We start from the raw sequence: 12,054 nt of genomic DNA, 5'->3' as shown, positions 1-12,054 counted from the left end.
GTATGAAAGCTTCTTGGGTTTGTAACTATGGCCACTTCCGTAGTTCACATGCATTCCCAGTGATGTTTCTTCCAGGAAGAGATAAAGGGTTTCCATTTTAGGGCGGGCCAACATCATTAAGAAAGATAGAGGAAACTTCCATTGTTTGCAGTAAAAACTGTTCCTTTCCCCGCTCTTTGTTGAATAAGCTTCTGGTGATAGGCAGGAACAGTACAAAACTGATCCCTTGCCTGAGAAATTGGATCTGTGTTCAGAGTGTCTGGGAATGCTGGGAGACAGGGTTTGCATAGGGAAATCCAGAGGGAAGACCAGCCCAGTCCTTCCACACACCTTGGTGAGGCAGTGCCTGGTGAGTGCCTTTGGGCAGCGGCAGCAGCGCCTCTGCCACTCTCAGGTATCGCACCATGCGCTGTGCTAGGATAAGGCTCCCGAAAATTGCCAAAGCCCTGATTTGCCTCGTTGTTGTAACACAGTTCTGCCTCTTCGTTGTCAGTTCCAGCTCCTTGTTTGATTTGGTGAAGACAAAGATTTTCAGGTAAGGGACCTGTACCTTCATGGCATGCACTGTCTGGTGTGGATGGTTGTGGTCATTTTCTCTCTCTGTCTTTTTTACCCTGCAACTTGCACTTCTGATCTGAGTTTGGTAATGACTTTACTTTAGCAGAGCATTGTGTTGGAAGATCTCCAAGTCAAAAGTCAAAAACCTGCTTCTCTTGGCTCATTGTTTTCCAGGGCTTCCTTTTGTAAAGCAGCTTTTGCTTCACTAATCCTACCTGTTTTCATACTTGGGCACTGCATAGTATTTGCTTTTCCAGTTGGCTCCCAAAAGAACCTTATTCAGCCCTAATCCAGATTGCATTGCTGGACAGTGAATTTGGTGGGATGGCTTTGAATTTATGGCAAGTTCAGCAGGTGATTCCTAACACAAAATATTCTGGGACATCAATGTCATGTAGACATGATATCTTGATATCTATTTCATATAAATGGTCAAGTAAATCCTGCAGGAATGGGTGTGGAGGGAATTGCGGTGAAATGTCTCCAGCATCACTGGTAGGGAGCAATACTCCTTGCATGAGGCCTTGCAGATACCTGAGCCTTTCCCAGTACAGATATGGCTCATGGATGCTGTGCATAGGAAGCATCACTCTCCAGCCTCCCCACCACCCTCACCTGGTCCCAGCTCTCCCAGTGAGCTCATCTGGCTTGGCTTGGTTGGGTTGGTTCTCAGCTGAATGTCTGGGCTGGTGCCGTGGGGGCAGGCGGGAGGAGTGAGGCTGGGAACATCTGCAGCTCTTCTGGAGGTGATTTGAGTTCAGCTCAGCTCTAGGAGCTTGACACCACGCTTTGAGGACAGCTGTCAATTTGGAGAGGGTGGAATCTGCACAAGGGAAGTGGGAAGGAAAGGACAGAAGGAGGAGGTGTAGAGAAGTGATCCCATAGCCCATCAGTGTCAGAGCTGCAACAGTGGCTCTCCATGTTCAGCTGCTTGAAGCCATTTCCTTCTACTGTAGTTTCAGAGGATGGAAATACCTGTATTTATACAATTTAAGTAAAACACAGCAAGGTATGAGCTGTGTGTGGTTGTCTGTGTGGCAGTTCTATTTCTGTATCTTGTATGTCACGTAGAATACACAAAGCAGCATTTTCATGGCTTTATCCTCTATTTGTCCTTGGGCTTTGTAAAATGGGAGGAAAATGACAGTAAATGTCATTGAGCTTCTGCAGTTGTTTGCCAGCTGGACTCTAGAGCCTGAAATTCACAGAGCTGCTCTGACCATTTGTCTGGATTTAAAATGCTGGTCAGGAGAGCAGGGGCCTGTGTAAGCAGGAGTGACTGCAGAGAGCAAGGTTTGGGATGTGAAGAGTTCTCAGTTTTACATTCTGGTCTCTGGCACAACATCTGAAGTTAAAGTGTTAAAATCTGAGTTAGAATCTGCCCTGCAAGACAGCACATAGGGAAATAGGGAACACATAGGGAGCACATACAGGGAAAGCCTGGAGTGAAGGATGGTTTCTTATACTGAAACTCCTATTTCATTTGTTCTCTGCACTTTAATTTCAAAGTTTTAAATATCATATTAAAAATACAACAGAATCTCACCAAGGGATTTAAGACCTGCCTGAGCTACCTTACCAAATTTCTCTTTAGACTGTCCATGTAAAATCTTTCCTCCATTTGGTCAGTAAACAATAACAGTAAGTTTATACATGAAGCACCATGACAGAAAGCACATGCTGTACACTTGGTTGAAACTGGCTAATGATTATGAGAGAGGCAGAGCTGATAGGCCATTTGCTATAACCGCTCTTTTTCAGCCTTGCAAAGGTTCATGTATTTATCTCATACAAAATGATTTTTAAAAGCGTCCTTAGTTGATAATTTCCTGAACACTTTCAGAGTGGTATGACATCCATCAAATGTATCTGCAGCCTGTTATCTGTAGAAGTGCTTTTTCTCCCATTTATCACTTCGGAAGCAATCCACAGCATTCCGAAACGAGTGCGTCATGCAACGGCTGAACATGAGTGTGGAATCAGGCTGCCACAACCATGCTGGTTTATCCTGAAAAGCTTTGCTGTACATAAAAGCTCAGCTGCAGATATTGTTCACCTTCCTTTTTCCTGTTCTACCCTCCAGCCTTGTGCAGAGAAGAGGGAATGTTTAGGACAAAACCCTACCACTTCTGCCTTGATTTTTTTTTTTCTGGGTTTCAGCTCGGTCTTGTTGCAAGTGGCTCTTCTGCTGTCAGCAGATGTGGCCTCCTGTGATAACCTTGTACCTGCCTGTGCCTCTGAATCAGGCAACAGGACAGCTGCAATATTAGAGGCAAATGCTAAAAATGTAGAGATTTTACATTTTAATAGCTTCACAGTGTCTGCCTTCAGATACATGTGCCTGGTGAGTGCTGTATGATGCCCTTGCATTACCTGACCAATGTGGAGGAGGAGAGAAAGAAGTGCCTTGTGGCCCCTAAAGCTCAAGAGGTGATGTAGGGTAAAGAAATGAGTTTCACTTCTTCTTAGACTTCCCTTCCTGAATTCTGGAAGGTCTTCATGCTCTGTTGCTGAAGCATAGGGCTCTGCTGGCAGAGGAGAGAGGCAGATGGCTGCCTCCATGGTGTGTGCCATGCCCGGAGCCCAGGATCTCCAAACCAACCCCGCAGTGCTCTGGGGACACTGCCAGGGGGCCTGCCCAGTGCGTGGCAAAGCTGGGCTGTACTGGTTGGCTGCTACTGCCAGTGTGAATGTTTCATGTGCCAAGTGCTGAGGAGAGAATGTGTGCCTCTGGGATTTGCTTAGTGGGGAGATAAGCAATATTCAGGCTAGAATGGTGTAGGAAGTTGAATAACATGTTGGCAAAGTTTAAAATTAAATTGCTCTAAAGCACAGAGAGAGGCTCAGAGTCAAGAGCATTATAAATGGGCTGAAGGGTGTTCAGTGTTAAGCGTGTGTGATGTATCTACTTTTCCTTTGATTTCATTCAGGAAACTGAACATTTTCCGACATGCCCCAGATACACAACAACTGGACACCCAAAAGCAACAGGGTTTGAACTGTTCAGATAATGGGAACTCCAGGAACATTTTAAAGGTGACTTTGGGAGGACACATCACAAGACTCAAAGATGTGGTGGAGAAGACACCAAGATGGAAAGGAAAGGAGGAGCAGGAAAAAACAATGAAACCAGTTACGAGCATTAAGGAAGCCAAGGAGAACATGGCTGTGAAACCACCACCCCAGTTGGAGGGAATCAAGAAGACAACAGTGAAAGCAACCCCTATGGTGCCGGGAAACAAGGGGAAAACAACAGTGAGGCCAGCTCCACAGGTGGAAGAAGCCAAGGAAAAGACAACAGTGAAACCACGTCCCAGGGAGAAGGGAGGCATGGAGAAGGCAACAGTGAAACCATACTCTGGGATGAAGGGAGCACATGAGAACAACACGTCCAAAGACCAAGCAAAACCCAAAGCATCAATGAAACCTGTAAGACCTGTTCCTCAGGCTACTGCAGTGACACAGAAGAGGAAACTGAGTGCTGCTAACTTCAAATCTGAGCCACACTGGGATTTTGAGGACAAGTACCTGCTGGATAACTCATCCCCACCCTCGGTAGGTGGGATGGTGCAGATGGTCACCAAGAATGGTGCTTCCCCATTGACCTCTTTGTCTGCTGGCCCCTGGGCATGTGTGCCTTTTGCAGCTGAGGATGATTTCAGAGCTGGTAGGTCACTCACTGATATATACAGGTGCTGGTGGGACCCAGACAGGAAGACCTCTATATACAACATCTGCATTCACATGAAGACGCAGGTTAATTAAATTTGAGCAACTCGAAACTACTAATGTCCAGGAACAGGGCCTTTAGGAAAGGAAGTAAACTACAGCAGAGTTCTCAGCAAGCAGATGGGACAGGTTGTGGTGCCTCACACTGTCTCTGTCCCCCATCCTATGCTGGTAACTCTTTGTAAAGCTTACCCAGAACAGTTTTCCCTGGCACCTCTGTTTCTGGAAGGCTTGGAACAGGTGGGTCACCTTCTCACATGCTGTGTCTCCTTCCCAAACCTGATCTGTAATTCTGCAGAGAGGGAATCAGTAGAAACTCCCCCCTCCTTAATTCCCTACATGATGAGAGTTTTCCCTTGTTCCTCTGGTGCTGATCCAGTCTAGCTCTGGAGACACAAGAGGTACCAAGACAGTACCTGCTTGAACAGAAGGGAATGTCCCTGTTTCTGGACATGAAATATGCTGTGACTGAAATGATTGTCACCATGAAACCCTTGACAGTGTTGTCCTTGGTGTGCTCCTGTGGTGACAGGCAGAATGAGGGCTGTCTCCTCAGGCTGTTACAGGGTTGTCACCCTCATCCACTGCAGAGAGCCCAGCCCAGCCATGGAGCACTCAGCAAGGCTAGCTGGGGAATTGAGCTGGGCATGAGGGTCCATTTGGTCTCTGTTTTGTCTTTCAGTAGGTGTTTGGGGAAGGTGTCTGAGAAAGTAGAGCTCAAACTGACTCAGCAGAACATTCAGTGTAGTGGAACTATTTGCTTTCCATCTGCACACACAGCCTCAGTGAGACCCCCACCTTGTAGGATAAGCTGGATTGGATTCCCTTCTCAGATGCACATTTCACTGATTTATTTAGGACATTGAACAAGTTGTTGCACATTTTTTCTTTCGTTTAAAGGGAATGGCAGTGGTGATCTGATTTCATTTGTTCATCAATGTTTCCTCGGGTGCACTATCAGGACCTTGTGAGGTTGCCAACAGGGACTGCTCATTATAGCATGTATATATTATTGTAGCATATTCTTAGTGCTTACAGCTTTTTTTTATGCATTTAGGTTAGACCTATTACAAATGTTAATTTGCATCAGCTAATGAGGCCCAAAGCCAGTAAAACATTTAAGCATGACAGGCCTGTTGCTCTGAAGAAGAAAGTCTCAGAGACTTGGAGTCATCCTGGCTCCCTTGTAGGTGACTTTTCACCAGCTATTTATGGATGTAGCACTAAAATTGTGCTTCCTGTTCCTGGTGATGGGGATTATGAGGGGAATGGATGAGGTACCACTGGAGTTTCTGTGTTTCTATTTGGCCCTGCCACAGACATGCACACAAGCACTGGCACTCAGGTTTATCTCCTCTGCTCATCAGTTGTTCCTGTTTCCTTTTTGTTTTTCAAGACCTGCTCTGAATCAGTGAGGGCCAGGGCTGCCAAGTCTGACTGGCTTCGGGATCTTTTCCTGCCCAACATCACACTCTTCATAGACAAGAGGTACTTCAATGACAGTGAATGGAACCGCCTGGAGCATTTTATACCCCCCTATGGCTTCATGGACCTGAATTATTCATGTGAGTCCGTCAGGGCTTGCCAGGATGGGACTCCTAACCGGAACCTTATGCTGAGTAACTGGAGGTTTGCAGCATCTCCCCATCAAAGGCATCAGTCTAGGAGGATCTCACGGTGGAAACTCTGGTGGTTTCACTGTGTCCATCCCAACGGCTCTTGATAACTCTCCACTGTGTTTGCTTCACAGTGGTAAAGGAGGTCATATCCCTGCTGCCCCCAAAGCCCCACCAGCAGCTGCTCCTGGCCAGCCGTGACAGCAGTGTGCCCACATGCATCAGCTGTGCTGTCGTGGGGAATGGAGGAATACTGAATAACTCTGGGATGGGCCAGGAGATTGACTCCCATGACTATGTCTTCAGGTAAGGCAGCCTCCCTTCTCAGCAGATGCACAGCCAGCTTATTGTGGCTAGCCCCTAACTGTGGCTGTCACTTCATCTCTTCTAGTGTTCCACTCATTTCCAAGTGCCAAAATGATGGATTCCAGGAGATAAAAAGTCCAAAAATAATTAGAAAGTTACTAAATATCCAAAGCCTGTGGTCACAAATGAGCCATAAAGAGCCATCTCCACAGCAGGGGCTCTCCTGCAGATCAGGGTGCCAATCAGAATGGGCCTAGTCTTCCCTTCCTCCAGGCTAACACTGTCTTTTCCTATTAGGAATGTAAATGTAAGGGGTTTCAGTGGTCACCTAACTCTGCTCCTCTGTTTGATTTCCTTGGCCAGGGTGAGCGGGGCTGTAATCAAGGGTTATGAAAAAGATGTTGGAACAAAAACCTCCTTTTATGGATTCACAGCCTACTCCCTGGTTTCCTCTCTTCAGATTTTGGGACACAGAGGGTTTAGCAACATCCCACGGGATAAAGTAAGTGAGGTCTCTGCTTTGTGCATGCACAGCTTTGACAGAATGCTGTTTGTCTGTGTGCTACAGTTCTGCTCTTGCCACAAGGAGCAAAGGGGCTGAGGCAGCCCTTTTAGCATTACCCTCAGTGAGGGGACCTGCACTGCCTTGGCTCAGAGTGAGAATTTGCAGTGGCAAGTTGTGTCAGTGCTACCCCAGCCTTTAGAAGGAGCTGCACATCAGATACTGTCTCCATTCTGCTACTGAGCTGCAGACTGAAGATGTGTGTCCAAGAAACTCAGTGAGACAAGATGTTGCATTTTTTTTGAAGTGCTGTTCACTAATGCTCACTTGTTTTCTTAGCATGTCAGATACATTCACTTCCTGGAGACAGCAAGGGATTATGAGTGGCTGGACGCACTTCTGTTCAACAAGGACATCAGGAAAGGATTCTTGAACCTCAGCGGGTAAAATAAACTATAGCCCCCTCCACCCCTCCAGTGACAAGCTCTCTGTTGTGCTCTTTTCCTCTCCCAGTGCTCAACCCTACAGAAGAGCAGACCAGGGTGAAGCCTCCCTCCCCTGGCAGACTTGCAGGCAGAAATCTCTCATTTCCTCCACAGCTCTGAGCACTGCTGTAGTCAATACACCTCCTTCCCAGAGGTAGCTGATTTCAATGATGTGTGGCCAGAGCTTGTGGCTTTTGGGGATGAACACATGCTGCTGACTGGTCTGGTGTGGCCTGCTCATTGGATCACAAATTTTTGTCTATACAGACACATGCTTTTGATATTCCTGTCTCCTTTTGTTGCCTCTCCTCCCTGATCTCTTCCTCTGCAATGCACACAGGCTATGGAGGCTTTGTCGTAATGTTGGAAATGTTACAGAATATCTTCACAGTGTTTGTGGTTCTTCTCTTACCACCAAGTGCATCAAATGCCTCAGGGCTGATCTTTTCCAGCTGTGATGAGGTGTAGGAGCTTATCCTGAGTCTCCCCATTCCTGTCCTTAGGCAGAAGCCCCGGCAGAAATTCGATAAAGATTTCACAATGGACAAATACCTGGTGGTTCATCCTGATTTCCTCAGATACATGAAAAACAGGTGAGCTGCAGGTTGAGTACTCTGACAGGCTTGTTTTTCCTGGCTAGCACCATCTGTCTCTGTCTCTGGCTTCTCCCAGCATCCTCCCCTGTAACCACAGTTCTGCCACACCAGCAGCTTGGAGATAAGTGTCAGCAGTGTGAGCTCAGCTGAAACTCTCTGTGGTGCTGCAGTGGGATGCTAGTGGTGGGTAAACAACCAGAATCTGTGAGCTGCAGAAGCAACAGCCATCAGACAGTTTGATTTTCTGCATCCAAAAGAGATCCAGGGCCAATTGGAACTTTAGGTGTAGGAAGAATGTTGCTGATGTGCCGGAATGGAATAGGAATAGGAATAGGAATAGGGAATTAGAATAGAATAGAATTAGAATAGAATAGAATTAGAATAGAATAGAATTAGAATAGAATAGAATTAGAATAGAATAGAATTAGAATAGAATAGAATTAGAATAGAATTAGAATAGAATTAGAATAGAATTAGAATAGAATAGAATTAGAATAGAATTAGAATAGAATAGAATTAGAATAGAATTAGAATAGAATAGAATTAGAATAGAATTAGAATAGGATAGAATTAGAATAGAATTAGAATAGAATAGAATAGAATAGAATAGAATAGAATAGAATAGAATAGAATAGAATAGAATAGAATAGAATAGAATAGAATAGAATAGAATAGAATAGAATAGAATAGAATAGAATAGAATAGAATAGAATAGAATAGAATAGAATAGAATAGAATAGAATAGAATAGAATAGAATAGTTGTTCTGTAGTTCAGGACCAGCTTTTCACGTTCCCCCTTGCTCAGCACATTGGAGGCAGGTTCTGTAACAGACCTTCTCTCCAGAGATTCTTTTGGGAGGTTGGTTGTGCCCTCAAGCACGATCACAGGCTCTTCTTCAGCATCCCCTTTGCCTGGCCTGGCTGCTGCTCTTCTGTGCCTCTCCAACCCTTACCACAAGCCTGATGGCCACTGTCACCATGAGATCTGCTCATCATGGGCCACACATGACTGAGAGATGGAGGAACAGGAGCTCTTGTTGTGTCCTGCTTTGGCTGCCTTTACCCTTCAGTCTCCTTGAGAGCTGCTGCCTTCCCTGGAGCCAGATGGCCGGCACTCCCTGCCCGCTCTGCTGTCCCCACTCTGACTTGGGTCCTTTCCAAGGCCAAGAGGACTCCATGCTATTTTTTCCCAGTGTTTACTCCTACTTTCCTAACAACTCCTGGCATAACACAGTGCAGGTCCTGGCAGGTTTTGTGACGCTCCTCTGCAGCTTCCCTATGTCTTGTTTCACTCCTAAATGTGGATGGGGAACAGGATATACCAGGGTGCTTCAAAGCCACCTCGGCATTGCAAAGCAAAGGACAAATTTAAGAGTAGAGGGCTTTCACCTACAAGATCCTCTAATCCATCCCCTTTTTACTGCCACTGCCTCAAGACCTACCATTTCCACAAAGCTGGGGCAGAGCTGGCCTTAGGTTGCAGTGCAGGTGGTGAAGAGCTCTGGGCACTTGTGGCTTCTCTGAAATGCCTCACATGGCCCCAAGCTGCTGCAGGGAGGGAAGATCCCACATGGGCTACAGGGGGACAAGGTGTGCCCTGTTTGAAACACCACAGCCAGCAGCTCCTCAGTGCTTTCCTCTCTCCTGCTGCAGGTTTTTAAAGTCTAAAAATTTGGAAAAGCACTACTGGAGGCTGTACAGACCCACAACAGGGGCCTTCCTGCTGCTGACTGCCCTCCATCTCTGTGACCGGGTAAGAGTACAGTGATTCTTGCACCCAGAACTGTCTGGAAGTGGAACAGGGGACAGGGGACAGAGAGCAGAAGTGGCTGCTGTCTGCCTCAAGAGTATATGGGCTCATGTCAGCTGTGGATGAGCCCACTGAAGATGAGAAACAGCCCCAAAATAGCTCCCATAGAGGTGGTGAAGCCTCCTGTGACCTAGAGTACATGACCTCCCAGGGAAGCAGTGAGGGGGCAGCAGGCTCTCTGGAGCCAGTGCTCACAGTCTGGTTCTTCTGGACCCCCACACAGGGTCACCAGAGATGCCCCAGCTGGCATCTCTGTCCTGTGCTCACTCCGTTTGGGAGCTGTGTCCTGTATTTCAGTTGCTCCCTCCATCCCTGCTACCCCTGCCCAGTGAGCCCTGCATCTTTCCCAGGTCAGTGCCTATGGTTACATCACGGAGGGGCACGAGAGGTACTCGGATCACTACTATGACAAGGACCGGAAACGTCTGATTTTCTACATTAACCATGACTTCAACTTGGAGAAGCAGGTGTGGAAAAGGCTCCATGATGAGAATATCATGAAACTTTACCAGAGAACCTGACTGTGGCAAGGGCCATTGCCTGGGAAATCTCAACAACATCTCACTGGGAACAGAAGAGGACCACCAGAGCCAAGGTTAGCTCTGGACTGCCAGGCACATTTCATCCCCACAAAGGCATTTCCCTCCTTCAGCACCTCTGTTATTTCACAACACTTCAACAAATGTATGAATGCTGCAGACCCAAAGATAAACAGGGTCATGCAGCATGTTAACAAAGTCCCATCTAGGTGTGCTGCAGGACTCTTGCTGGTTGTTGTAGGAATGGGTATTAGGAGAGCAGAATCCAGGATGGATATGGTCCCATGTCCTTTATGTAATCCAGGTTTCCTCTCTTTGCAAGGAGATGCTTCTCAGGCTGGGGCCACTTCTCTTCTGGGTGCATCCTCTCCATTAGCAATGTGCATTTTGGAGCTGGGTATTGTCTAAAACTCCCTGAGGAGCTGGAATGGATGGAGGTGGAAACACAGATCCTGTTTCAGGTTGATTTAATTTCTGGGGTGGTGGCGCTGCACTCACTCTGTTCCCTGGAGATAAAAAGGATGGACTGGAAACTTCCAGGTGACTGATTTGAGAGAGAATGAGTTTCACCTCTGCTCCCCAGTGTGGCCTTGCTATGACACTTCCAGAGGAACACTGCCATCAACTCAAGGGCAGGTAGCTGCTCTCCATGGTGCAGCAGACCTCCTGTACCTGGTGTCTTTGCCCCAGGGCTCCCCTGGCTGCACAAAATGTGAATTTGTGGCATGGACCTGATGTGCCAAGTCCTTGCATAGCTGGACTTTGTCATGCTTGGCTCCCAGCTGTGCCCAGAGCACTGTGTTTGTCCTGTTGCCAGAAGAGGTGGGAGCTCTCCAAGTCCAGGGATGGATGCTGTCTGTCCTTGCTGCTGCCTGAAGTGCCTGTCCCCCATGGTGCTGAGAGGGGCCCAGCTGCAGCCAGGAGTGTGTTGGCCTCCTGAAAGTGGTCTGTGGGATAAATAAATGGCACTACCTTGGCCAAGCTGATCTTTCGTGCAGCCCTGTGGGTTGTGGTTATTTAGTGTCACCAGAACTGATGCTTTAAAGGCTGAGATACAGCAGATGGCAAAGCCAGGAAAGGGCAGGACTGAGGGATAATGAGATTACTTCCACCTGGAGAAGCTCTGCAGCTCATGTGGACATACCTGAGCATCCCCCACCTGTTCACCTTGCAGGACAGGGATCAGCACCTGCCAAACACCTCCCTGAGGAAGTGTGTGAACACCTGGCAAGTTTGTTCTTGTCCCAGCAACTGCTCTCCAAGTATATCAGATGCTCAAGGCAAATGCTTGAAGGGCTGGATGTTTCCCCCATGACACTATGCAGGCAAAAAGCCAGCTCCAGTGTCCCAGCAGGTCCAGTGCATCTCCCTGGGGCTAACCAGCTACACACTCATTAGACCTGCTTTGGTTGTGAGTGTTTTTCCATTTCTGCAGCATTTTTGTTGGGGGCAGCAGCGTCTCCAGGGACTCTCTGGGCTCCAAGGAAGGCATTTCAGCCAGGACCGTCAGCGGGGTTTGTTAGGCTTGATTTCCTTTGTCCCTTTTCCCTTGTGCTGCAGAGAGGCCAGGCAGTTTCTCATGTCTCACTGAGCTTGTTTCTGAAGGACAACCTCCCACATTGAGAATCTAAATGCAGAATTCAGCTTCTCTAGAGAGGGTGTAGCCTGTGCCTGGCTGCTCTGCCCACAGTGTCTGTGGGAGCAGGGAGTTGTCCAAAATGCACAGAGCCTCTGTTGGGAATGGTGCAGCCCTGTGGGAACACCAGGCCTGTAGGGAGCCACAGGAACAGGCCAGAAATCTTTCCTGAACAGCAGACAGGGAAGCCTGAGTGAGGTTGGTCACTGAGGAGAAACTCCTGCACCCAGGAGCGCTGGACCTGCTGGATGTCTCAGCCTCTCATGGTGGACCTGG

At 47.6% G+C, this 12,054-nt stretch overlaps 1 protein-coding gene across 1 annotated transcript; it reads left to right on the top strand.

Annotated features, from left to right (window-relative positions):
* Positions 1-257: 257 nt before the first annotated feature.
* On the top strand, positions 258-11,496 carry ST6GALNAC1 (ST6 N-acetylgalactosaminide alpha-2,6-sialyltransferase 1). The gene is made up of 9 exons (XM_058852444.1): positions 258-535; positions 3,489-4,113; positions 5,684-5,852; positions 6,038-6,209; positions 6,573-6,711; positions 7,051-7,154; positions 7,700-7,789; positions 9,447-9,546; positions 9,954-11,496. The coding sequence occupies exons 1-9, from the start codon at positions 405-407 to the stop codon at positions 10,122-10,124; spliced, it is 1,701 nt and encodes a 566-aa protein (XP_058708427.1). The 5' UTR covers positions 258-404; the 3' UTR covers positions 10,125-11,496.
* The last annotated feature ends 558 nt before the right edge of the window (positions 11,497-12,054 follow it).

This window comes from Poecile atricapillus, chromosome 17, assembly GCF_030490865.1.
Source record: "Poecile atricapillus isolate bPoeAtr1 chromosome 17, bPoeAtr1.hap1, whole genome shotgun sequence".
NCBI lineage: Eukaryota > Metazoa > Chordata > Aves > Passeriformes > Paridae > Poecile > Poecile atricapillus.
The sequence above is the reverse complement of the archived record's forward strand: the minus strand, read 5'-3'. Positions and strand labels throughout refer to the sequence as shown.

Excerpts from the sequence above, each read along its gene's own strand:
- ST6GALNAC1 (XM_058852444.1), top strand. The coding sequence starts at position 405 with ATGCGCTGTGCTAGGATAAGGCTCCCGAAAATTGCCAAAGCCCTGATT. Across the intron at positions 6,712-7,050 it reads GCAACATCCCACGGGATAAA|CATGTCAGATACATTCACTT; the intron begins GTAAGTGAGGTC and ends TTGTTTTCTTAG. Across the intron at positions 7,155-7,699 it reads GGATTCTTGAACCTCAGCGG|GCAGAAGCCCCGGCAGAAAT; the intron begins GTAAAATAAACT and ends TCCTGTCCTTAG.